The sequence below is a fragment of the Trichosurus vulpecula genome, chromosome 7 (genome assembly GCF_011100635.1).
Source record: "Trichosurus vulpecula isolate mTriVul1 chromosome 7, mTriVul1.pri, whole genome shotgun sequence".
In the NCBI taxonomy this organism is placed as follows: Eukaryota; Metazoa; Chordata; class Mammalia; order Diprotodontia; family Phalangeridae; genus Trichosurus; species Trichosurus vulpecula.
In genome coordinates, this window is record NC_050579.1 from 178,639,563 (window position 1) to 178,666,336 (window position 26,774).

At 35.0% G+C, this 26,774-nt stretch overlaps 1 protein-coding gene across 1 annotated transcript in view; it reads left to right on the forward strand.

The window, feature by feature from the left end:
* The first annotated feature begins 3,622 nt into the window (after window positions 1-3,622).
* LOC118856808 (ephrin type-A receptor 7) overlaps window positions 3,623-26,774 on the forward strand; it is a 37,602-nt gene continuing 14,450 nt past the window's right edge. The window contains exons 1-9 of the mRNA XM_036767313.1: window positions 3,623-3,747; window positions 6,986-7,154; window positions 14,404-14,512; window positions 15,246-15,301; window positions 19,802-19,927; window positions 21,035-21,220; window positions 21,859-21,920; window positions 24,009-24,218; window positions 25,854-26,003. Of these exons, the coding sequence (XP_036623208.1) occupies window positions 3,646-3,747; window positions 6,986-7,154; window positions 14,404-14,512; window positions 15,246-15,301; window positions 19,802-19,927; window positions 21,035-21,220; window positions 21,859-21,920; window positions 24,009-24,218; window positions 25,854-26,003 (1,170 nt within the window). The 5' untranslated portion in view covers window positions 3,623-3,645. The remainder of the gene's footprint in view (window positions 3,748-6,985; window positions 7,155-14,403; window positions 14,513-15,245; window positions 15,302-19,801; window positions 19,928-21,034; window positions 21,221-21,858; window positions 21,921-24,008; window positions 24,219-25,853; window positions 26,004-26,774) is intronic.

Sequence of the window (26,774 nt, forward strand, 5' to 3'; positions counted from 1 at the left end):
ATACAGTTGCCTGGAGATGTGTCCTTAGTGTACGATAGAAATGTGATATTGTCTATTGTTACACAATAAGGTAAAGTTAGCCAAGAATGTGATAATGTGTCTCTTCAAGTAATAACATGCTCAAAATACCTTAGTGGGTTGCTTCAAATGGTACGTTTTCTTTCTTGCTTTTCCTTGGATCCTGATTTGCCCTAATTCTGGTTATAATGTCTCTTTGAGAAGTTAGAATAAGAACGAAATAATGAGACTAGTATTTCAATGTGATTTATGGTAGTCAGTCTTATGGTATCATACTTAGATCTGTTATATGTTACTAAATATTGAGACAAAATAGTTGTTTGCCCCAGGCAGATGTATAGAGCTACATATCCCATACTGTTTTTCTCTTCCTCTCTTCTTCACAAACTGGAATGTCAGAACAATTCTATATATATATAATGTTTATCAAACTTTATATGACCACTTTTGGGAAAACAGAGGTGCACACACAATACTTCCCTTGCCAAGAATCACAGCATGATCATTTCCAAACTAACAAATAGTTTCTATCCTATCTAGAACAGAACAACTGTCTGAGCATCCCAGCTTGTTAATAATAGCTAATAGCTAACATTTATATGGCTTTTACTATGTGCCAGGCACATACTAAGCATTTTAAAATTATTATCTCATTTTATAATCTATGGCTACTGTGTAGAACAGGGGTGGGGAACCTGCGGCCTAGAGGCCACATGTGGCCCTCTAGGCCCTGAAGTGCAGCCCTTTGACTGAATCCAAACTTCACAGAACAAATCCCCTTAATAAAAGAATTCGTTCTGTAAAACTTGGACTCAGTTAAAAGACCGCACCCAAGGACCTAGCAGGCCACATGTAGCCTTGAGGCCACAAGTTCTCCACCCCTGATATAGAATAATGTATATACAAACCCACGGATGATCTATAGTTTCAATCCCATTTAATTCTTAAATGTTATGTTTTAAGTTGTTGCCTGAGCCATAGAAAGTTTAAATGACTTGCCTAGGGTCATATAGGCACTAAATGTCAGAGGCAGGATTTGAACCCAGGTATTCTTGGTCATAGGTCTAGCACTATACAGTCTAGTATCACACTGTGTATCCTATTTTTGTTAATATGTGAATATTCATGAGACCATGCCCTGTAGTGGCTATAGTACCACTCCCCCCTTAATTTATTATTAAATGCTTTGTCAATTTATTAAATAACACTAAATTTCTTTTCACAATTTTCTCTCCTAAGCCAAAAAAGCTTTGAAAACAAAGTAGATATCATAAGTTGTCTAAAGAGATGCAGTTTAATAATTTAATCAGTAGTGGACTGGCCTTGGTGTAGAAAACCTGGGTTCAATTGTCAGCTGTATTATGTATAGATTATTTGACCAAAGGTGAGTGAGTCACTTATACTTTCAGGGCCCCAAGAAGCTCTAAGACCCTAATTTCCTCCCTGGGAATTTCCTATACCAATAAATCAGTTAACTCTGTAGCTACTTTCTCTACCCTTCACCACCAAAAACATGTATGTGTCTGTACTATGATACATGATTTGGGTCAGGTTGGTGGCACAGTATATAGAGTGCTGGGCCTGGAGTAAGGAAGACCTGACTTTGAATTTGGCCCCAGATACGTAGTAGCTGCGTGATACAGGACAAGTCAACAAGCTTTTATCTGTCTCAGTTTCCTCAACTGTAAAATGGGAGTATAGATAATACCAGCTCCTAAGGGTTATTGTGGAGATCAAATGAGTTATTTATGAAGTGCTTAATGTAGTACCTGGCATATAGTAGGTGCTTAATAAATGTTTCCTTCCAATTTGGTAGTTTTGTATGTACTTTATGCTTTTATAGACTGCTTTATATATTCATTTATGTCCTTTTTTTAAAAAAAATAGTTCCCAATGTACTTTTCTCATTTGATCTTCAGAGCAGTTCTATAAGAGGGTAGCAGTGGTGTTTTTGCCATTTGTAGAAGGGAAACTGAGCCTCGGAAAGGTTGTGATGGGACCCAATGTGACACAGTATAGTTGGAAGGGTCAGAATTTGAACCCTGGTATTCTTACCTCCCCATCTTTTTTTCTGCTTCTGTGTGTCCTATCTCTTCAGCTTGCCTGGTAACACATGGCTGCTTTTTCAGTTTCCTAAGGAAGAAAGTGGATATGAGTCCCAAGAGGCACAGTGATGATGCCTATATCTCCTGCAAAGGACAGCATGCCTTGAGTGCAAATATTTTATTATGTCTTTGAGCCAAGTTCTTCTCTTTAGGAACAGATCCAAACTGAAAATCTAACAGGAAAATGAAGTCCAGTATTAAGCATTTTGCTTTATTAGCAACTCTTGAAACTCCTCCAGTCAGTCCATAGTTTACTGAGTAGCTGAATCCCAGCATCTCCTTCAGGGAAAGTTGCCCCACTTAATCTGCCCTAGTTATGCTATTGTTAAATGTAGTCTGAGGGGAAATGGGAGTCATATATCTTGCCTGTTACTCCCTCAAGATAGGCGAGACCAGAAGGAAGCAGAAAATTATGCTTTCTAGGTACCAAAATAGGCTATCACTAAAGAAACAAAATAAAGCCAAAGGGATAAACATGGGGAGCAATCTTAGATAGCTTTGGCCGTGTCGAACTGTTTTTCTGTCAGCAGGAACGTTAATGATTTTGGACATCTTAAAATTAAATTAACAGCCTGAAAATATTCTACAGAATGAGATAGAATGTGATACATGAAACATAATGACCCCACGGAAATTCAGCCAGTGCACTTCATTCTCTCGTTTAGACAGAGAAGACAACTAGTTAATCATCACTGAGCAAATTAGACAGAGCAAATTAGTTTGCTATATTCCAGAGTCTTAGCTACTGAAGGAACTATACACCACTAATTAGAAGGAAAATACTCTAAGCATTCTGTTACCTAAAGAGAGGGAAAGAGGAAGGTCGTGGTTTTGTTCCGCCATTGCCAAAGCACGAAGCCTCAGTGAGGCAGGTCTAAAATTGTATCAGTGCAGGAGTTTATGCCCACCCTTCCCAACCTTACCTCCCCACAAAAGGGGATGTATTTGACGATAACTTGGATGAAGCTGTAATTTATGCATAATAACAATTCAGGCTCTTTGGGATTTTCTAAACAGTACTACAAAAGAAACATTAATAAGTAATGGGTCATTCTCTGGATTGGAAATTAAAGTAACTGCTTACAGGAATTCCGCAGCATGACCCTAGTTTTTGCTTTTTAAAAGTTCATTGCAGGAGCATGTGCAATAAATATTTGTACTTTTAATTTATCACGAGATTTATCTGAAATCATTTTCTGGCCTTAATTAGCATTCATTTGCTTAATTGTCATTCTCATCCCCATCACTTCCAGTTTTTCACTAACCTGAACAATGCTATCTTCTGCTGTTTGCACTTTAATTTAAATTTCTATTAAGGTTTATGAACAGTAATAAGGTCCTGTTTGAATATTCATTAGCTTTTGAATTGTGAGCTATGAAAAGGTGCTTTCTTTTACCTTAATGAAACTGGCACAGCATGGGACTGATCAGTTGTGACATTTGATTTGAAGCATCCAGTGAATTTTCTCATTGTTTATTGACACATCTTGTCCAAACAGCTCCCTCGCAAGTTAGTGGAGTAATGAAGGAGAGAGTGCTGCAGCGGAGCGTCGAGCTTTCCTGGCAGGAGCCGGAGCATCCCAATGGAGTCATCACTGAATATGAAATCAAGTATTACGAGAAAGTAAGTGCTAAGAGCAGCTAAAATGTACAGCGGTGTGCTGTGCACATCATGTCAGCCGGCTCTATCAGAGACAAAAGTTGGTAATTATACCAACTATTATCTGTCAGCCATCTATTTGGAGCCACTTCAAAATTCATAGTTAATTTTACCCATTTTTAATAACCATCTCCCAGATTCTCTGGTTAATTATTATAATTATAATTTCTGTGTGTTATATTTGTATATTACACAAATGAAAATAATCTACTTGATAGCATACTTTTCTAGTCAGCTTTAATATTATTAAAAGAATTAGATTCAGCATGTTTTTGTAATATGGAAATTTTTGCCTAGCCTTATCCTTTTTTAATTTTTGTTGTTTGCTTCATGGTATTATATGGGTCCTTAACTCTGATATATTGCATTGTGCTGTAACTGTGAACTAATATAAAAAGGAACCTAGCTACCTCTTAAACTAAAAACAAACAAAAATAGTGAGGGAGAATACAAAGTGTTTTTCTGGTCTCTTTTAGATCCTTCTATTGACTTAAAAACTTTTTCAGCACAAAATTTTATATTATTACTAGAACTAAAATCCTGTTGTTTTCCTATACTAATCATGACTTAACTTTGGTGATATATGAAGTGGTCACTGTGGGAATGTTCTTTCAGTAAAGCCCATGAGTAAAAGTCAGTCCATTCACAAATTTTATATATAGTACCTGTCAAATAGCAGAGAAACAGTTCAAAAAGTTATAAAATCATGATGTTAATATCAAAACAACTTTGATTGTATAAAAGTAAGTATCCAGTTGTTGGCTAGTATAGTGCTTTATTTTTTCTTAATTCAAAATAGCTCTGTTAGTAGAATTCAGCTAACACATGTACACAGGGCTACACAGCTGATTAATATTTTATTTTGGACAACTGAATGGGTGATATAAACATAATATATGTGATCTAATTAGTATTGTTTATGTGCATTAAAATAATATGTTTGTAGTTTTTAAAATGTGAAATTTTAAAATGCTTCCCATTTGTTGATATTGTCAGAAAAAAATCTTTTGTAAAAAAGTTAATAACTACAGAATTAAGTTAAACCCAATAATTGACTGCTGTATTTATTAGTTATAAGTGACAGTGTTTTAAAGAACCTAGAAAACTGATAACCTGAGCTGCTTTTTACCTTTCCTAATTTAGCTGTAGCTCTTTATATACAAACAGCCAGTGTGTCTTTTTAGCAAAACTGGAGTGAGGATGCTGAAAAATGAGCTCTTATTATAAATAAACAAGTTATTTCAGTCACTGAAGACAGCATATTTCAACCATAAATTATTGTTGAATTTAGAATGTGAAGAGATTTTTTTCAAAGACTAACCTTTAAATGGTATTATTTTGCCATTTATTTCTTACTTTGTGTTTCTCCTGACAAAAGTTACCTATTGAATGTCTCCCTTACTAATTGTAAAGACAATCTGACCTCATAGAATCAGGTAGGGGGACTTCAGTGTTTATTCTTTTATTTGCAACAATTAGTTGTAATACTCATCCAGAGTAACAAAATTCAAAGTGAATTTAATGTATATTTTTTACTTGGAAATATAATTTTTACATTGTATTTGAGCATCATAAACTTACAGCCTTATCTTCTAACATAACATATCCTCCTTTTCATTCAAGGAATGCACATATAAGTTGATAACTTATTTTTCATTTCATAGATGAATATGATAAACCAACTATGAAATACACATTACCTTAATTAAACCTAGTTAAATCTATAAAATGGCAAATGGATTGTTTGGCAGAAATTTTCCCTCAAGAACTGGCTGTTTTTCTGTCACATATATTGATTCTCATCTATACAGCTAAAGGTATAACCTTTGACCTGTTTTTACCAAAACATGGTTTCTCCTCTATGGAACTTGGGGAAAAAATATTTAGATATTGTTGACACATACACATACACTTATTAAGTGACATTTACCACATTTAAAAATAAGCATGACAAAAATACAGAATGTATTATTTCTAAAGTGAACTTGTTCTGCTTTTGGTGACACATGCCCGTAGACCCTTGCACTGGGAACTCTGAGGCTGGAGGATCACTTGAGTTTGGGAATTCTGAGTTGTAGTAGGGATAAAGCAAATCAGATGGTTTGCAATATGTCCAACACCAGTTGGGGCCATTGCCTAAAGAGAGGCAAACCCCAGCTCAGGTTGAAAAGAGAGCAGCTCAAAACTTCCATGCAAATCACCAATAGGTCCAGGACCATGAATGGCTATTGCACTTTCAGCCTAGGTGAGAAAGAGAGACCCAGTCTCGAAAAAACCTGATTGATTAGCTAATGAAATGAAGTGGATTTTTAAGTAACATTTTTTCTTCCATTAAGTACAGCTAAGTCTCAATTAATACAAATGATGAACATCCTGAAATGATCAGATATATTTGAATTTGCACTCTTCAAATTTATAATCATGGCATGTAAAATATAGTAGTTAGTTCCCGCTAAAAGGAAATATGTAGTGTGATTTTGAATAAGTTTACTACTTCAGGGGTTTTGTTTTTCACACTAATCAGGACCTAGCTCCAAAGGACAGACATATGCAGGGAGTTTTCACTTGCTTTTTTTATTTATTTACGTATTTTGAAAGGGCTTGTGAAGGATTACTTTGTATTATTTGTGACCAATTCTGTTCCAGAGCATATCGAAAGACATACATGAAAATTGTCTTTTGAAACTTGTAAAAAGAGATCAGTAAAGGTTACTAATGGAAGATTCCTAAAATATTTTTCATGTTCAAAGGAAAACATAATCAATTTGCTTTTATTGACGTTTAAGGGAGAAAAAACAACATTTAAAAATGATATTATAGATGTAAGGCCCTCCCTCTACTGAGTCATTTTCCCTTGTTTTAACTCACAGAAAATTTGAGTCTAGTTGTAGCTAAATATTCTCTCTTCAAAACGCACCCACACGAGCGCCCAAGAAAAAAAAATCATGATTAGATTTGGCTTCATCATTGGGATAAAGTGCTCATTTTCTCTCTGGAACTTTATGACTAAAGGCATGTGCTTGCCATTTACATTTTATATCAACTTAGGAACACCTCAGTGAAACAGCAGTGTTGTAACACTCCACAGGGTGCAATGTAGTCTTTATGAGAACAATACGGCAAATTGAAATAAATGGGCAAGAATTGTCACATTGCCTGTTTGCAACAATAATTAAATATACCCTGTAAATATTCTTTCTAGGATCAAAGGGAACGGACCTACTCGACAGTAAAAACCAAGTCCACTTCAGCCTCCATTAATAACCTGAAACCAGGAACAGTGTATGTTTTCCAGATTCGTGCTTTCACTGCTGCTGGTTATGGAAATTACAGTCCCAGGCTTGATGTTGCTACACTAGAGGAAGCTACAGGTAAAATGTTTGAAGGTAATTACCATCAAAGCTTTGGATTCTGACCCTCTAAGTCTGATGCAATCTCCAAAGATTAATGTATAGTGAGGATCAGGATCAATTTTCATTTGTACCATTTTTATATATGGTCTTTGTAAAGTAAAAAAGAAGACAAAATTTCAAATGTATTGTGACACCACTCGAAGAGTAAATTATACACGTTTATATGGCAAAGATAAATTTTTAGTTTTGTCCAATAAATCATAGCTGTTTTAAAATAGCAGTAGTATCAGTATCTTTTCAGAAGATATGTAAAGTAGTTTAAGAACAAAATAATTATGCCTTCCCTGTCGTGAAAAGGGTGGAGTTTATAAAGATAAATTCTGAATTTCAAAAAACAGAATTATTAAAAAATTTTCAAGGAAATTGGAAAAAAAAAGATGAAGTTTCTCCCTACCAAAGAGGTCATTGTCTTGATATATGTAGAGACTTTATTCTGAAGAATTCAAAGCATAGAATACATGGTATTAAATTTATAGCATCTAATAAACTACCAGATATATGGCTTCTATGCTTAAGAGAATCAGAAACATTCCTGAAGAAATTGTATGGACTCTTTCTTTTCACATATAATCTACCTTTTGTTTTTTGTGAGACGTGTATTTGTGATTCTGTGTATGTGTGGATAATTTGTGTGCTAGTTGTAGAAAAAGGTTTGTGTTCTCTTAGTTCATTAGCCCTCTGGATTTAGGGAACAGTAAGAGTTGGTAATTGCCAGAAATGCCAATAAATGCCAGTGGAACCAATGCAGAACTGAAGAGCCAGTTTGTCTGCATTTGGCGTGGTCAAAACTTCCAAATGAGTTTAAGCAGGGGACCAAGGAGGGGTTCCATGTAAACAATTGTTTCCAAGAAGATTTTGGTTTCTTTGGTCATGTATTCAGTTTAGTTATATAAGCATTTTTTTAGCCGCTGTGCCAGGTGGTAGAGCGAAAAGACAAACTAAAAAGAGCCTTGTACCCAAAGTGCTTATAGTCTACTGGGAGGAAGCAACATGAATCCACTCCGGAAAGAGAGGTTGGAGCTAGACTGTGAAGGGCTAGAGATACCAGGCTGAGTATTTTTTATTTTATATTAGAAATACTATGGACCCACTGAAGCTTTCTGTAGCAGGGGAATGATGTGTCAGACTTACACTTTAGGAATATCAATTTGGCTGCTGTGTGGAACGTCCACTGGAAAGAGGAGAGATGGAATCTAATGATTAGATAAAACATCATCCATAGGCTAATGGGACTCAGAATCTGGGAAGCCAAGGTTGGCTGATGTAGTCAGAATCCCAGAGCAGAATTCTTTAGCCATAATTGAAATCCTTGTTTTTAAATGGGTCCTGTGATCCTCTTGAACAAGGATTATATCATGAAACTTTTAAATCCTTTGTCTCAAGGCAGCACTACATGCTCTGTTCAGACTAGCTACTCAGTGTGGGATTGATATACTGAACATACATGGGTCATTGTCATACCCTGTGGCCATTACAGATGAGAGTGAACCTGCAAATAGGCACTATTCAGGTACTTCAACCTGGTCTCTAACCTCTTTACTGAAGCCTCCTGTCTCCCTCTCACCCTCATAATCTTGAGTCCTGAAACATAAATATATGTAGGGCACATAGAGTGATACAGTCTTTAAACTCTGTGAACTGAAGTGATTAGGTACCTTGTAAAAAGAGAAAGATAATTATCTTCCACATCACAATTCTAATCTTAACCCAGATTACAACCTTTAAAATAGTTAGGTGAGTTTAAATCTTTTCATCATTGAGCAATTTTATTTAGACATTTTAGAAGACTTGTAGTATTATCAGCTTTAAAGCAATAAGGCACCTTAGAGATTAGTAAAGGTAACAACCCTCTCATTTTATAGATGAGGAAAGTAAAGGGCGAGGAAATGAAATACTCTACCCAAGATCACTCAAAAAGTAGAAGCACTGAGGTTTATTTAAACTTGTTTCAAAAACAAATATAATAGATTTTTGTTTCTTTTGAAAGAATTAAGTCCCTACTTATTTTTGAAAGCAAACAGTAAATAATAAATAGCCAAAATTTTTGCTTGTTAAAAAAACACCTAAAGTATTCTGGAAAGTAATGATACCTTCCACTAAATAGTTGTATGCATGCTACATGATAATGAGCAGTCAAAACTAATCCATTCATAATAATTTATAGAGTTGATAGAGATTGAGGCAGGATGACTGTCTTGCCTGGAAATTAAGAAGGGCATTTACGTGGTGCTGGGGATTGGGAGAGGTAGGATTATGAGAGAATTGTTCTTTACTTGGCCTGTTTTCCCTCCGTTTTACGAATTATGCTGGGCTAAAGTTCAGGGTTTTTTTTGTTTGTTTATTATTGAGGGAGTTGCTTCTATTGAGTCTGAGCCACCTACTTAGATTGACATTGGCTTCCCTATCTTTACAAAGTAGGAACCCAAAATTGTATTCTTCTCTATGAGTATATTGGAGTTTACTGTATCTGTGAAATCACAGGAACCGTCCCTATGCACACGTTGCTACAGAAGCTGCCTAGGCTTTTGCATGTTAAAATATTTATAGACACTCTCAGTACTCTGGGAAATGACATCTGAATCTTGATTCTGATTTTCATGAAAATTGAAGAATTAAAAAATAATTAAAATCAATGTAATTTATATTATTCACCTTTTTGTTTTATCTCTTCTGTTTTTGTAGATCTTTGTAGAATTTGAGGGAGTATATCTTAAAAATATTCTTAGTCCTTAACCCATAACCAACCTTAATTTGTTGCTTTTGCTAACCATATTGTTCGCTAAGAATGAATGGCCAGTTAGTAATGGTCTTCCCAGCCTTTTATTGTTGTTATAAAATATGGCCAAGCAACAAAAATATTTTTTAAATATATGTGAAATAGAAAGTATAGAGACAGAACTGTAGGCTAGACAAAACAAACATGGAAAACTGCCATATACTGAGGCAGGCAATTTAGATTGATATAAAGATCCAGATCTGACTCATTTTAAGGGGAAAAAAATCATTGGGTTTTTTTTTTATTGTGATAGATAGATAGATAAAGGATTCATATGTTTGGATACTAAAACAATTATTAAAACTTTTTGAAAATAGTTTTGTGTGGCTTTTGGCAAAATAAAAAGGTTGCTACAATCTAACTTTTATCACTCATGCCAATTCTTCTCTGTCTGTTCATCAAAGCTCCAAATTACAACATGCTACTCCCTTTTAATAGGTATCCCACCTGGTCAGGAAAGACCACAGTATTTTCTTATGTGTTCTATGGTTGCAACTACTGTCTCCAATTCTCTAATTTGAGGGGAGGAGTTACAAAAATGGCTTATTAAAATAATACTTTTGCTTATATTAGCAATATTTATTGAGTTACAATAAAAAGAATTCTTAAATTTATTTGTTTTGGGCCTAGGGTAAGCAGGTAAATGAGGTCTGTTTAACTGAACTTTGGTTTACCTTAGTGGTAATTAGAAATTCTTCTTGGTTTTACCCTTGGTGTTGAAAACTTTTCAAAATAGTCTCTGTTTCTCTGCTTTAAGAAATTTAATAGGCTTAGCATAGTTGAACTCTTTGGTTTTTAAATAATTCTAGATATTGCAATACTTCAGGTTAATCCTTTGGAATATCTTTTTCATTGTACAGTAGTACTCAAAAAGGGATTGGCTGGTTAAATATGTATTGATCTTGTTATATGCCCTGGAAGTCTTTGTTGCTTACTACATGCTTGCTCTCAGAAACATTTTGCTTTGACCGGGCAACTTTGCCTAAAGCAGAAGTAGAAATGTTGTTGTTTTTTAACTAGTCAGTTCAAAGCTAAAATAGATTTTTTGGGAATATTTTTGTTCTACTTTCACGAGACAAATGAAAAACCAATGAGCTGGTATCACAAGCTTATATTTAAGAAGCATTTCTGGGACAATTGCAATAAAGAATATTGCATAGCAAGTCAAGAAAGCAGAGTTTTGATCCAACTCAACCATACTATTAAGTATGACCCTGACCTTGAAGTTGAACAAATCACTTCACCTCTCTGAATCTCTGTTCATCTGTAAAATGGGAGATTAAACTAAATAATACCTAAGGTAGAGGCCTTCGAACTTTAAAATTGCCTGATATACTTCATATGATAGGATAAGTACAGATGATGTCCAATATGGTGGTCCAATCCAAAAAGGCAATTTGGTATAAGAGCACTAGCTGGAGACCCAGAGGATTTTATTTAAATTCCTTCCTTTATCGCTTATTAGACCCAGGGCAAGTGACTTAACTTTTCTGTCCCTCAGTTTCTTCATCTGTAAAATTATAAGATTGGACTACATGGCCACTGAGGTTCCTTCTAGCTTTAAATTCTGAGACCTATGGTATTTATATTGATCACTCTGTAACCTTGCAAGATCCCAAAGTGCTTTATGATCAAAGGAAAAACAAATTGTGCTCAGTATAGCTTTATTTCTTTTTTTTCTTTTCTTTTCTTTTTTTGGCATCCTAATGCTTTGAAAAATGGGAAATTGGGCAGTGTATTTGTATGTTACATATAACCCATTAATCAGAACAGTCTCTTCACCAGTCATTCCAGGGAAAAAGTATAAAATTTTAAGATGTACATAGCAAAATGATTGTTGTTTTTATAAATTAGGCAGTTTCACTACATCCCAAACTTCCTTTCCAAAATCAATTTGTTGATGAAATAGACTGTAATTTTTGCCACTGATGTTGAATATATGGAAAGATTGAAATTCATATTTATGCCTGATTCAAAAAGTGAGTGATGCTGAGAGACCTTTTTCCAAACTTCTCAGCCTTAACTATATATAGAAAAGAATAAACAACGACACATAGATTCCAATTTGCCATTTATCTTAGTCCAAATCTCTCATTGGAGCCTGTTTCTGAAGCTAATGAGAGTATTGAACCTAAGACAAGCAGAGAATTAGACTCATGGGACACAATCTGATTTGTGGAAAATTATTTCAACCCATATGTGTATAAATCTTTCCACCCACATGAACAGAGCTCCTCCATTTTCCTTCCTCTCAAAATATATTTGAAGAGGCAGAGTAAGAAAGAGGGAAGAAAACACACAAAACATTGAAAGTTGTCTTTGGTCAGTTGTTTAACAAGAGGTAATAATTTGGAGATTAAAGCTTAACAGTTGTGTTTTTCTGTTCAGTTCCCTGAGGGATGAGGGAGGGAAGGGAATAAAGCAGCAGGTGCTGAATTAGAGAGTGTATGTAATGACCTCAGTTCAGAAACTGTGTCTAGACCAGGGATAGAAGATGTTTTCACTGTTTGATGCATTTTCATTCAGGGTATACCTGTTGCTAGTGTGTGCATACATGACCTTAGATAATTGCAGTTCACAGAGTTGGAGCATGCAAATGAATCACACTTTCAGGAAAAAAAAAAGGACCAATAGAAAGAACTTTATGTTTCCCACTGTGGTGAGGCATGGTGAGATTAATATAGTTTACTACTCCTACTCTATCTGGAGATACAGTCCCTTGTTCCCCCCAGAGAGGGTGAAGGATTTTCCATTCACTTTGCCTTGCATCAGAGTGCAGATGTTGATTGCTTCAAAAGAAAGCCAAGTTCATTTTCCTGGCATTGCAAATTATAAGGAAGTACTTCCAAACTGGATCTTACAATGGGTTGAGCATTCATCAGTTATTGCTTTATGTGTCTCTGATGGGTAAATGAAGTTTATTTTACCCCATTGTTTCAGTGAGGACTGAATATTTAAAATGTAAAAGAAAAATATGATGATAGAGCTGTTCCTCTTTTATTTTTGCCTTTGTAATTCCCAGTGCCAAACATAGTGCCTGAAGCATAGTGAGCTTTGAATAAATGCTTATTGAATCTAACCTAAACTAACCTAATTGAACACAGCAAAACAAAACAAAACAAAAACTTATTCAATTTGGGGGCAGTTGGAGAAAGAGAAATCAGGATTGCAGTAAATTGTACTTTAGAATTGTGAAAAGGTACAAAATATAATTTTAGGTATTCCAGGATTCAGGTGTTTAGGTATCTCCCGGTGTCCTTTTCACTATACAGTTATCCCTCATTTGTAAATTTACATTTTAATTAAAATAAGGTCTTCTAAAGTATCCTTAAGAATGCTTAGAGGGAAGAAAAATGTCCGTTGTGTAAATAGGCTGTAGTTTCCCTCTATAATGTTGTTTACTATCATTTCACTTAGGATGTACATTTTAAAAATATAAGGTAAATTTCAGCCAAACATATTAATTATGATAAATCATAAATGTATTTAGAGACTTTATTGTTTGTGTAGTGCTTTAATTTTATGGTGATGATCAAAAAATAAAATGACCTCATGTATTTTATATGACTTAGGAAAAAATTTGAAATATCTAACTCACAATGGCTATAGAAATTCCAGATGCTATTGTAAATAAATGCATGTTGACTAATTGATTGTTAATTTCGCTGTTCCCATTTTACCAGTGAGGAATCAAAGCATGTTTGTTGTTCAGTCTTTTCAGTTGTATCCAACTCCTTGTGACACCATTTGGGTTTTCTTGTATGAGATACTGGAATGGTTTACCATTTCCTTCTCCAGGTGATTTTACAGATGAGGAAACTGAGGCCAGCAAGTTGAGTGACTTGCCCAGGGTCACACAGATAGTATCATTTCTGAGGACTGATTGAACTCGGGTCTTCCTGACTCCAGGTCTGATGCTCTAACAAAGCAAAGAGAGGGAAAATGATTTGTCCCTGTTTACACAGTAAACCAACATCAGAGCAGAGTTTAAAATATGGGTTCCTTGACCTTCTAACTCTCAGAAAATGTGTGCTTATTATACGAGAAGACACCCTAGGTTCTTTAGCTTCTAAACTGTCAAAAATTAATGGAAGATCTCTATATCTCTGCTATTTGCCTACCTGTAAAATTTATAAAAAGTATATTTCTTTAAAATATCTTATGATAACCTAATATCATGTCAAAGACCCCTTTGACAGTCTGTTGAAGCCTATGGACCCCTTCTCAAAATAATGTTTTATAATATATAAGATTATAATGGAAATCAATTATATTGAAATAGTTCATAGACTCCAGACCCCAGGTTAAGAACCCCTATGTTATAGACAAGTAAATAGACTGTTATGATTCTTACTTATAAGGGTTTATCTAACCCAACCAGTGCTTCTACATATTTTTGAGTTATTCTCTGGTACTTTTATCTCTTTGCAGCCACGGCTGTCTCCAGTGAACAGAATCCTGTAATTATCATAGCTGTGGTTGCCGTGGCAGGAACTATCATTCTGGTCTTCATGGTATTTGGCTTCATCATTGGAAGAAGGTATAGCACACAGTTGCACACATTTCTAGCTTAACTTGTTTAGTCTTTTCTAAGCTGGGCCAACCTGTATCCTGTTAGATTCTGACATATGAGAATTATTAAATCATAATGAAAATGTTCCTCATAATAGCAGGATAAAAGATATGCAATCAATGTAGAGGAGTAGCTTAGGTCCTGGGATTGTTTTTGGTTTTTGGGTTTTTTGGTCATATGGGGGAATATGTCTTATATGGGTTTTTGCAATACAACCAACCCATTTGATTATCTTCAGGTTATATTTTTTGCGTATCCAATGCAAAGTACCTAGGAAAACTATCTATTTTAGTCTTGAAGCTAATTGAGCAACAGTATTTAGAGATGTGAGCCTAGTGCTAAATTTAAAATAATTGTATTTTTCAGTTGAAAAATTTAGAACCATCACTCATTTGGAGAAGAAAAATCAGACTTTATTCTTTTGAGCTTCAGAGCTTTCAGGATTAATATAATGTGATATATTCATTTTTTCTTTATGGAATGAACTCTCTATCATTGGATGTATTTTGTAATATGGGAGGGGATTTGGTTTTCTAAATTTTACTTTGCTTGTGAGCAGATGAAGAATATGTACATTGCTTGAATTTTTTATTTTATTGAAACTTAATCATCAAATAAGATTTGACTATTTGAAATATGAATGTCTAAAGTAAAATCTCCATACTAGATCATAAAAATTTTCCTCTCCTCCCTTTTTTAGGCACTGTGGCTATAGCAAAGCTGACCAAGAAGGAGATGAAGAGCTTTACTTTCATTGTAAGTGTTTGGCTTTTCTTTATTAATACATAGCCAAATTATAATAGAGACTTGATTAGTGGTAATAATTACATGGAAAAAATTACTAAAGCATGATGCTTGGTTTTAAATTAAAAGCTTTAAATGAATGCTCCAAGAGCATCTAAATGGAAAAATTTGGAATGAAAAAAATGCATGCTGCAGTTGAAAAACAAATAAAGTGTATGCTGAAATAAACACTTTTCATTCCCTAGGATTTGATGCACTTGTAGGCTATGCAGTTATTTTTCTTTGGCATTCTTTCCTTCTGTGGTGTTTTGCCTAAGTATGTCACACCATCCTAATGATTCCCCATGAGATCTTATAATTGATAGCTGCCTGGCCAAGTGACTTTCCTCAGGCAAGCTTCTCACTGGGAAACATGGGGTCACCATGTCACCCCACAAATAATGCTAAGCTGGTCAAGGATGCTGTCTGTTCTTGCTACTGTAAACTTCATATTACTGATAGATATCATATAAGATATAGCTAGTGTAAATAGCACAGGAAAAATAAGGCACATAATTACTTTGTTTTCTGTCTTGTATACTTGAGATATATATATATATATCTTATTACAAAAGTTCATATTTCTATATCAGTGTATTATGTCAGGATACTTTTCATACCATAAAATTTGTATGTTCTTGAAGTCATCAAGTTTTGGGTACTTTTAAATTCTGGGCCCAGAATTTGCCATTCTTTTTTGCTAGATAGATCATTTAAAACTTCTAATTAGCTATGTAGTCTGGACAATAGAAATAATGGGAAATAAGACTGAGTACAATCATTGATTATCTAGAGAAAAATAAAAGTATGCCAATAAAGCATATCATATAATTCATTTCAGTTTTGACACCAAATAATTTTATTTTTTTATAAAAGACCAGTGTCCTCTTTTCATTTAAATAAAATAATAGCTATACCATTCCATTCTTTGCCCCTGCGAGGTTTAATCTTGTTTTATGCTGCTTGGCCAGCGATAATGGTAAAAAGCCGGATCTCCAAAAAGTGGCATAAAAATGACATCTCTCATTACTTTTTATTTTAAATACTGGGTTTTAAGTAGTAAGATAGTATTTAACAAGATTATGCCATGTAAGTTTCTTAAGGTTACCAACAATAAATGAGTGAGAACAAAATGGTAGCATTTAGTATTTGAATTGAGGAATTAATGATTTTAAAAAAAAACTGGAAATGCTTGACATTTTGATAGTGTTCATCTAATCCCTTTAATTGTCTGAGTTTTTACTTGCCAGATCCATTACTCACCCCTAGTTAGTGTTCCCCCTTTTTAGAGAAAGGGGGATATTAGATCACTTAAAAACTAACTTCTATCAATTGACCCCTGGAAAGGGTTGTTGCTACTGTATAATGGAAACAGAAAGTGTGACTTCATTCTTTATAATTGTATCCCCCCAAAGTCTGGCACATAGTAGGTACTTTAAAAAATTTTATTGGTTTGGTTTTCAGATCAGCCACTCCCAAGTAGACTCTGAGTAGCTAGAGAACACTTAGGAAACTCAAAAGAAGGCTTTTCTCTCTGATCTCCATAACTGGAAGGAGCATGGGCAACACTATCCCAGAAATTAAAGAGAGGATCAAAATGAAAATATCTCAGTTTTTAATGTGTCATATATATTTGATACTGTTTATGGGGAAGAGGGCATGATAAAACAGATCCTTTCATATTTGACTTGTGATTATCAGTGTCACACAAATAGAATGAGGCTTCTCACTTCTCAGCAACAAATATTTTTTTCAAGTACCTAAGAAAAGGAAAGTAGTAATAAGGTATCACTTACACAATGCATTTCAATTTGTTTCCTTGTAATATTGCATTTTGAAACTGAGGTAAAATTGGAATTCCAACAGTTGCCTAAACACCATATGCTGAGTTGTCATCGCCCAGTTTTAATATTTTAATGCCATTCATTTATTTCACATTTGACATTCAGTTTTGGAGTATGAAGAACCAATTATGTTTATTTCCTTCAAACATAGGTAAAATGAGGTAGCCATACAGTAACAGTTTTCATTGACAGCCCAAAATGTTAATGGTGCTGGTTTTCAAATGTTTAACTTTCTTTGAAAATGAAAATCAGTTTAAAACCACCCACACTTATACTTGAGACCCAGAAACTGGCCAGAATGCTGAGAGACTGTGTCAGTCATTTCTTTCTTACTTGTTACAGTGCATCCAGTTACTCCCAATCCAATAGCCAGAAAAAAAATCTGCCAGAGCAGTGAGCATGCGATATTATTGATGGCTTAGGATATTTGTAAATCACTCCTTTTAGGGAATACTTGTTCAGGATCACTGAATGGAAATTCTGGCATTGAATTTACTCTGATGACTGTATCCAGAGTGGGGGTAAAGTACAGCACTAGGGTCATCCGCTATTTACAAATTGGTGTCTTTTCATTCTTTTTATGTATGTACAATTTTCCGTGCACTGAGACACCAGATTGAATTTTCACAGCAGCTTGAAAGCAACCATTTAACTGGCTTTTAGAGCACTGGATTTAATAGAATGTCCAGTCTTTTATTTCAAACCCTCTCAACTTTCCATGGCCCCAAGTGCTACATTTAAAGGTATAAACACAATGGAGGAGTTTTAAGTGAAGCAATTCCAATTTACATTTTGTTTCCTCCTACCATTTTCTTCTAACAATGTCTTCGAATTCAAGCCAGCAGTATTTCATGTTGGTATGCCAAAATAGCTTTGGCCTGTCAAAATGTTTTATGACAGCTTGAATAAAGAACCATCAGAGACACATTTGAGATGCAGAAGGTTACCTCCAATCTAGGCCCCTTATCACAAAAAAAAAAAAGAGACAGAGAGAGAGGATGGCTCATTCTCCATCTGCCTGCCTGAAAACACAATATAGGAGGTTAACCTATTGTTTTCTTCCCCTCTCTCTTTCTCTCTCTCTCCCCCTTTCTCCCTGTCCTCCTGCTTCTTCTCTCTTTTCTCTTTCTATCCTCTCTCTCTGCTTCTTGTCTTCCTCTTTTCTTCTTGTTTTATTTTTGTTGTTCAGCTTTAGTGACAAACGAACATCTGTCAGTTCTATAAACTGCAGCAAAAAAAAATATAACAATCAAATTTGGATAAACAATCAACTCCATGAGGACAAACCTAGAGTTTCAAAATTATTCCATTCTTTTCTTTATATGTTTCTATTTCACTTTTCATTATGCTTTTATCTTTTTTTAAAAAATCAAACAATTAATTCAATTCCATAAGCATTTATTAAGTACCTCCTATAAACAAGGAACTTAATAAATGCTTGATATCATTTGATGACATAAACACACTTAAGTTGTGGCATGATATGTATGGAAATACATTATTTTAAAAGCATTAAGCTTTAATTAAAAGATTGTTCAGTTGCTTCCTTAAACAATGGAACTACTGTTTAAGTTCTGACATAATTTTTTTTTCATTGCATTAGTTGACCAAACGGTATGCCAATCATTTTTATCTACATCTTTAATCAAACACTTAGATTGGGAACACATGATTATGAATGGATTCAATTTAAACTTGTCACAATCGTTATTTGTTACCTGCATGTACTGGGTATGATTTAAAGATGATTTTTATCCCTAAAGCCCTATGTGGTTTAAAATATGGCTGACTTTAAGGAGGACAATAGCCTCCTTCCATGTAATAGTTAAGATCTGCTAGAGCCCTGTGACAGAAAGTCACTGGAATTGTATTCCATGGTGCTTCCTCCAAAATTCCCCCATTCCTGATACCTGGTCACTAGATCCGAAGTGCAGCCTGAATTCTCTTGTCATTTGCCCAGCCATACACTTCACTTTGTGCTCTGTAGATCTGGCCTCAATTGCCCTTGAAGCTGGAGTACAAAGTATGTCTTTTGTGTATACCTCTTTGATTCTGTAATCACAGCCACTAGCATCTTGTATTAATTTTATGTAAATGTCAAGTGGTTGAACTTTTTTATATATACAAATAAACCGAAAAGCAAAAGGAAAATGTCTAAATTATTTTAGTATTGCTGTCAAAGAAGTAAATGGACTTTGAGTTAAATTTCTTCATTTTAATATTATAGGCATTTTGCCTGCTACTTTTTTTTAATTACCAAAATGTGCCCGAGCCAATTTCAAGGCATCAGGGACACAGAGAAGACGTTCACAATATGGCAAAATATGCCATGATAGCAGGGAATCTGAGTAGTCACCAAATCAGATAAGATGCTTGCCAGAATATTTTGGTGGATATCTTTTTTTTTTCATTCACTAGGAAAAGAATGCAGTTTAGCCCTGTTTGAGCTGGATCCCAAGCTTGCCTATAGCTCCAGCATACTGAAGTAGTCTGTTAAAACTGCTCTGAATCAGGTGGTGTGGCTGCAAGCTCACTGTTCCAAGGAGCACTCTGCATAATGAAATTCCTGGGCTGACTGCACAATAAGTGCTTTGCTTCATCACAGTCATGCTTTCTTACATCATTACAGTTAAATTTCCAGGCACCAAAACCTACATTGACCCTGAAACCTATGAGGACCCAAATAGAGCTGTCCATCAATTCGCCAAGGAGCTAGATGCCTCTTGTATTAAAATTGAGCGTGTGATTGGCGCAGGTAAGGCTGTTGTGGCTTCCTTATTCAGCTGTTCCATTTAGCCGAGATCGAAAGTCATACATCATAATGACAGGCAAATAATTATGCCTCACGTATAGAACTTTTGCATTTACTGAAGCTGTTGGGAGCAATGAACCTGCACTTATAAAAATCTTGAGAAAGTGAACCATGTGGCACTAAGAGCTCATATACTTTTGCTCTTCTGTTGGCTTAAAAACATTGGAGTTGTATAGATGATGAAAAAGTAGCTGCAACTTGTAGCTCAGGAAACAATTTGGTGGCACATTTTTAAAAATCCAAAAAAAAAGTCCCTAATTATATTTGTCTGGGATATAAATTTAATTTACTTCTTTGAGCATCCACCATCTTCTGAGGACCTCACGTTTCAAATTTGTTGCATGTGTGCACAAGAATACAACAGATATGTTTATTGTTCAAGGTGTGTAGTGAAATTGGCTATTAGTCAGCTACTTCCAAATAAAAAAATTCCTTTAATTTTTCTTAGTAAAATGTTATTTCATGAAGAACAATAGATGCCTTGAAACCAGGATACTGATTTCTGGCACAAACTGCACACATGAATTACAGGCTTCTTGTTAAGATCTTTAACAAAGCTTTAGCTTTTATCTTTGGGCAGTGGAGGAGGTAGTGACAGTGGCAATGTTCAGAGTTTCCTCATATGCTATAGTGATTCTTATGCAACCAGCACCCAATCTAAAAATTCAACCTTAAAAAACCCAAAATTTTGCTAAATAACCCATTGTTTATAGCAGATAAGGACCTATCACATAGATTAGGCTAGTGAGTGTGTGAGTGGACAAAAATGTCCCTCTTTTTAAATCACTTTATGTTTGATTTAATTCACACCTTCCATTTCACAAATGGCTTCATTGTGTTTGCATTACTTTCAGACCTGAGGATAAAATTAGCCAGCAGCAGGGATGATGTCCATTGTAACCTAGACAGCTTTGCAAATGCTTTTGAATAGAAATAGCTGCTTTACAGGAAAATGTGTGATTTAGAAGTTTGCTCCATTTACTTTGAAAGAGTGAATGTGACATGGAATGAGTAGCGATTTACATGTATCTGCCTACTGTTTTACCTCAGGAGAGTTTGGAGAAGTCTGCAGTGGCCGCTTGAAACTCCCAGGGAAGAGAGATGTTGCAGTAGCCATAAAGACCCTGAAAGTTGGTTATACAGAAAAACAAAGACGAGATTTTTTATGTGAAGCAAGCATCATGGGGCAGTTTGACCACCCTAATGTTGTTCATTTAGAAGGGGTTGTCACAAGGGGTAAGTACTGCTTACATCTTTTGCTTGACTAATGGACTGAATGACAGAAATTGCTTTGGTGTATGCATGGTCAGAAATCTAAATTAGGAACATATTTGCATTCTTTTAATGGATTTTCTCTTGATGTCTAACTAAAACAATACCTATTTTATGCTACATCCTGAGGGGAAACGATAGGAAAGGGGTATGCATGATTAGGAAATGAAGATATTTTGTATTATACATTCATGCATCTATAAGTGTGTATATACATACATGCATATATAGTTTTTACTTTCATTTTACTAAAAAGGTCAGGCAAAAAAAAAGATGTACTTTCTTAAGTCTGTACATATTATCTGAAGTGTTGCTTTTTCTGAGTTTTGTTCTCACAGCAGGAGTCAAGAGAACACACTGACATTTTGATTTGTATGGTTTAATTTTGTGAATCATGACCGTGCTCCATGCAGACATTTAAAGACTTATTAGAGCTTAGTAACAGTGCTGGAGGCATTAGAAACACTCATATTTCAGCTATTCAACCCTAAAAGGAGCAACATGTGCTTTATACACACATACGTATGCACACAATGGCACTTCCAACATAGGCTACAGTTTCTCAGAATATGCTGTTCCTTTTTCCCCCCTTGCTTTTATAGGGAAACCAGTCATGATTGTAATAGAATATATGGAAAATGGAGCCCTTGATGCATTTCTTAGGGTAAGTAACTTAAAATACACACTACTTCAAAATAGACTCTGCATGCTACCAACTGAATGTCACAAACTATTTTTTGCAGTGTAAAATGTGAACATTATAAACATGAACAGATCGGGAATTTATATGAACAGAATCAGATTAAACATCAGGGGACGAGACAGCCTTAAACTAAAGCTTTTCTGAACGTTTAAGTGGTACAATGTGGTAAGGCAAAAGTGGTTTTCATTACTGCTAGATATTGAAGTTAAGAACAGATTACCTGAAGCCCCGTAGAGGGAACACATGAACACATGCTATAAAGTAGCATTTCATTTGTTCAGGATGGTGGAAGTCATCATAAAGATATCTGAAATAGAACACAGGGGAAGTTCTAAGAAGATGAGAAAAGTGACAAAGCAATGCAGTGATCTCTGGTAGAAACCACAATGTGACTGTGGAGTGTCTTTGGTTATCCTGAGAACAAACAAAGGCAAGACAGAAAATGTAGAAATGCTGTACAAATTATTTAGAATAATTTAATGTGATGTGGTTTGTTTCATAAATAAGTTCTAAATAATTTCTGACTCTTTAGTCACAGTTAGTTACATGCCTTCAGTCCCAATGTGTACATAAATGTCAGCTTTCAACTACAGACTAACATGGCAGCAGAATTCTCTTTCATGGTAATAAAAACAACAATAATAGCTAGCATCAATATATCATTTTAAGGTTTACAGAGAGCTTTTCAAATATCATCTCATTTGATCCTTAAAACAAGCTGAGGGGGCAGGTGTTACTATTATGCCCATCTTACAGATGGGGAAACTAAGTTGGGCAGACTAAGCGACTTTACAAATGTCACATAGCTAGTAAGCATCTGAGGGCAGATCTGACTCCAGGTCAAGGACTGTATCTACTGTACCACCTATCTGTCTGTACAAGATCAAGTACTAAAATTATCATAACAATAGCATACATTTACATGTTGGTGTTAAAATTTTAAAATTGCTTTTCTCATAACATTGCTGACCCATTAGTGTGAGGTATGAATTGTAAAGTATCATTATCCTGACCCTGCAGATGTTAACACTGAAGCCCAGACAAGTTAAATGATGTGCCTCATTTCACATATTTAGTTAGTGGTAGAATTGGCACTCAAACTCATGTCTTCTGACAACAGTTTCAGGGCTCTTTTTATTCTACTAAACTTCTGCACTATTTTAGATTTTTTTTTTCCTTTATTTAGGATTGGGTAGTACAACCCAGAGGTGGTCCTTCTTCTTTAGTCACTCCACAACTCATGCCTTAAAAAAAGAAATCATAGGACTATAAATTTTTCTGGATTGGGAATACATACCAGGCCTATAGGCTATAGAACACAAAGACTATTCCAGATCTTAACTCCTCTAAACCCATTTTTGCCACAGATATTTAAATGGCCGGACTTATTGATGACAAGAAATAATCAAACCTAATCACTGCCATTACCTCCCACTACCATGTTTATACATTTAAGGCTGGTAATAGAGCTGTATTAGACTTAGAAACCAACCAGAACTTCCCTCTTTGCCCTTTCACTGAATTATCCTTAAGGTATTAAGTAGTTAAAAAGAAAGAATTATCAATAAAAATATTAATATGTGTGTTTGAAAAAAACTACTACCATAACTTAACCCAACAATTCTGGGTCAGGGGTGGGAAGCATAAGATAACATTTATCTTGGAGTATCTCTTTATACTATTTTGGAACATTCATGCCTGATTCTCCAGAACAGCTTTTTTCTAACAGCTTTTATGTTTGGCTGTGCCCATCCTCATGGTGGGCTTTTTCAGCTTTAATTATCTGCCTTGGCTATTGACGTTTATGACAGTGACCAGATGATTGCTAAATTCCCATTATGTTCTGTGCTATCTGGATACAGTCTATATATCTGATAAGCTCTAAGGTTATCCTTTTACGAGTGTCTAATATGGTATGGGAATTCAATAAATAATTAATTGCTCCATTTTGACTAGGGAAGATGGGTTAGTATATAGAAAATATCCCATGATGACATTTTCCCCATCAAAGTCGAGTTAACTGGGTTTCAACTATTGTCTTTCCTGCAGAAACATGATGGGCAATTTACAGTCATTCAGCTTGTAGGAATGCTGAGAGGGATTGCTGCTGGAATGAGATATTTAGCTGATATGGGTTATGTTCATCGGGACCTTGCAGCCCGCAATATTCTTGTCAACAGTAATCTTGTTTGCAAAGTGTCAGATTTTGGCCTGTCCCGAGTTATAGAAGATGATCCAGAAGCTGTCTACACAACTACTGTAAGAAATTTAAAATATATGTGTATATGTGTGTGTGTATGTGTGTGTGTATTACTGCACTCCTTCCTTCATATTCTGCATGTGTACTCCATATTTCCTCATTAATCGAAATGATTTTAAAAGTTATAATGCAGCAATTATAATCTTCATAGAACCCTAGAAATGCAAGACCAACTACATGCTTTTAAAATAATGGAGCTCCCCTTGTTTTGGAGAAATAATTGATTTTCCAGCAATCCATATACTCAGTACTAAACAGGCCAGATGATTTTGGACTCAGAAACATGTTCATCACGTTTTATAGGGATATCTATACAAGTACCATATGCATGTTCACAAATCAATCCAGAATGGCCACTTTTTCCAGTCATAATAAATTAAGAAGGTATTCTATCTTAAATGATGACTGTTAAGGTTATTAGTGATGATTTGTGGATATTGTTCTCTTTTCTGCTTTTTATCATGTGTGTGACTACTGTTAATGTAAGTATGTGAGCCTCCCTCCAATTAAAATATCCTCTAGTCTATTGTAATGAAAAAATAGGAATAGGTACTGGACCTCTGATTCCATTTCATTGGTGTAGGAAATCCTGGATGAGGAAAATCTCTCTACCAATGTAGGTAGGCATCCTCTTTGATAACTTAAGAGATTTGCCTAGATCACTTAGAATTAAATGACTGGACCAGGGTCACATAATCTGTATGTGTTGGAGATGGGATTTAGACTCAGGTATTACTGGCTTCAAATTCAGCTCTCTGCCCAAAACAGCATGCTGCCTCTCTAATTGAGAGTGACTTTAAATATCCTCAATAATACTGAAATCAATACAGCCATTTTCAGAGTACCCTCATCTCCACCATCTAATTTGACCTTCAAAATACTTCTACCAGGAAGTTATATATTATGATCCACATTTTATCCCACTGGACACAAAAGGAGTTTCCATTTTATATTTTATCCCACATTATTAGAAATAGTTCCAATCATATTATGGTTCTTGCCACTCCAATCCTTCTTCCATTCAGCCAACAAAGTGATTCCCTAAAGCACAAATCCAACCATGTCACCCTTCACCCTCATCCTACCTCAGGAAACATCAGTGGCTCCCAATAGCCTCCAGGATTGAAAGCGCTTCACAATCTGTCCCATCTACCTTTCCAGTCTTATTACACCTCACCACGAAGACTTCAATAAAATAACTTCCTTCCTGTTTCATGAACAAGATCCTCCTCCTGTCTCTAGGCATTTTCTTTGGCTGTCCCCTATAAATGGAATGCTGTACTTCTTCCTGGCTTCCTTTAAGTTCCAACCAAAATGTCTTTCATAGGAAGTCTTTCCCAACTTCTTTTAATTCTAATGCCTTCATTTTTTAAATTGTTTCCTGTTTATCCTATATATAGCTTGTTTGTACACATCTGTTTGCTTATTTTCTCCACCTTTAGATTGTAAGATCCTTGAGGACAAGGACTGTCTTTTGTCTCTTTTTGTATTTTGAGTACTTAGCAAAGTACCTTGCACATAGTAGGCTCTTAATAAATCTTTTTTTATTGACACTGATTTATGGGCATGAGTACAATGGATATGTTATATGCATAACTGTGGTATGATTAATTGCTAATCTCTTTTTAAAATAGGGAGGAAAAATCCCAGTACGGTGGACAGCCCCAGAAGCCATCCAGTATCGGAAATTTACATCTGCCAGTGATGTATGGAGCTATGGAATAGTTATGTGGGAAGTAATGTCTTACGGGGAGCGGCCTTATTGGGACATGTCAAATCAAGATGTAAGTTTTACCTAGGCACAAAATAATGTGCCTATAAACATTTATGCTTATAGTGAATTGTATACCTTTAGAGATACATAATTTATAAATCTAAGATTAATACAAATGGAAAAATGACAGATTAACCTAGTTTTCTTTTTACTATAATATATATATATATAAATAATTTCCTAAAAGAATTTTAGATTTTCTTTTAGTAGTGGGATTTTTTTTTTGTCTTATATACCTTTGAATGTCATATGTACCTATAGGTCAGTTCATTCAATTTCTCAAGGACCTAGATAACTCACTAAAACTATTAAGACCAAATCATTGCTGTCTAAGGTCTTTTCTACCTCTAAATCAATGATTTTTTAATCCTAAATTTTAAGGCTTTTTGGAGGAATGAATTTCCATACTGGGAGTTTACTACATTAAAGAAATCACAGACCTCTACAGAAAAAAAAAAGATTTTGTTCTATATATTACTTTAGGTGGGCTTTAAATAACATGAATATTCACATTTTCTTCATCTTCTATAATAAATACAGTACTGAACAGAAAAAAATACATAGCAAATTCTTGTTTATTTCTTAATAGATTAGGATCTTGATGACATAAAACTGCAAAGTAATCAATCTTCTGGTTTATGCAGATTGAGAAAATGCAGCTCAATCATGCACCCCAAAGGTCTGTCTTACAGGAATGTATTAAGGGAAGGATTTCAACTTTATTGGGAGGAATTGTTCTACTGGCATAGTTGAAATAGGAGAATCAGGGTAATTTTCTCAA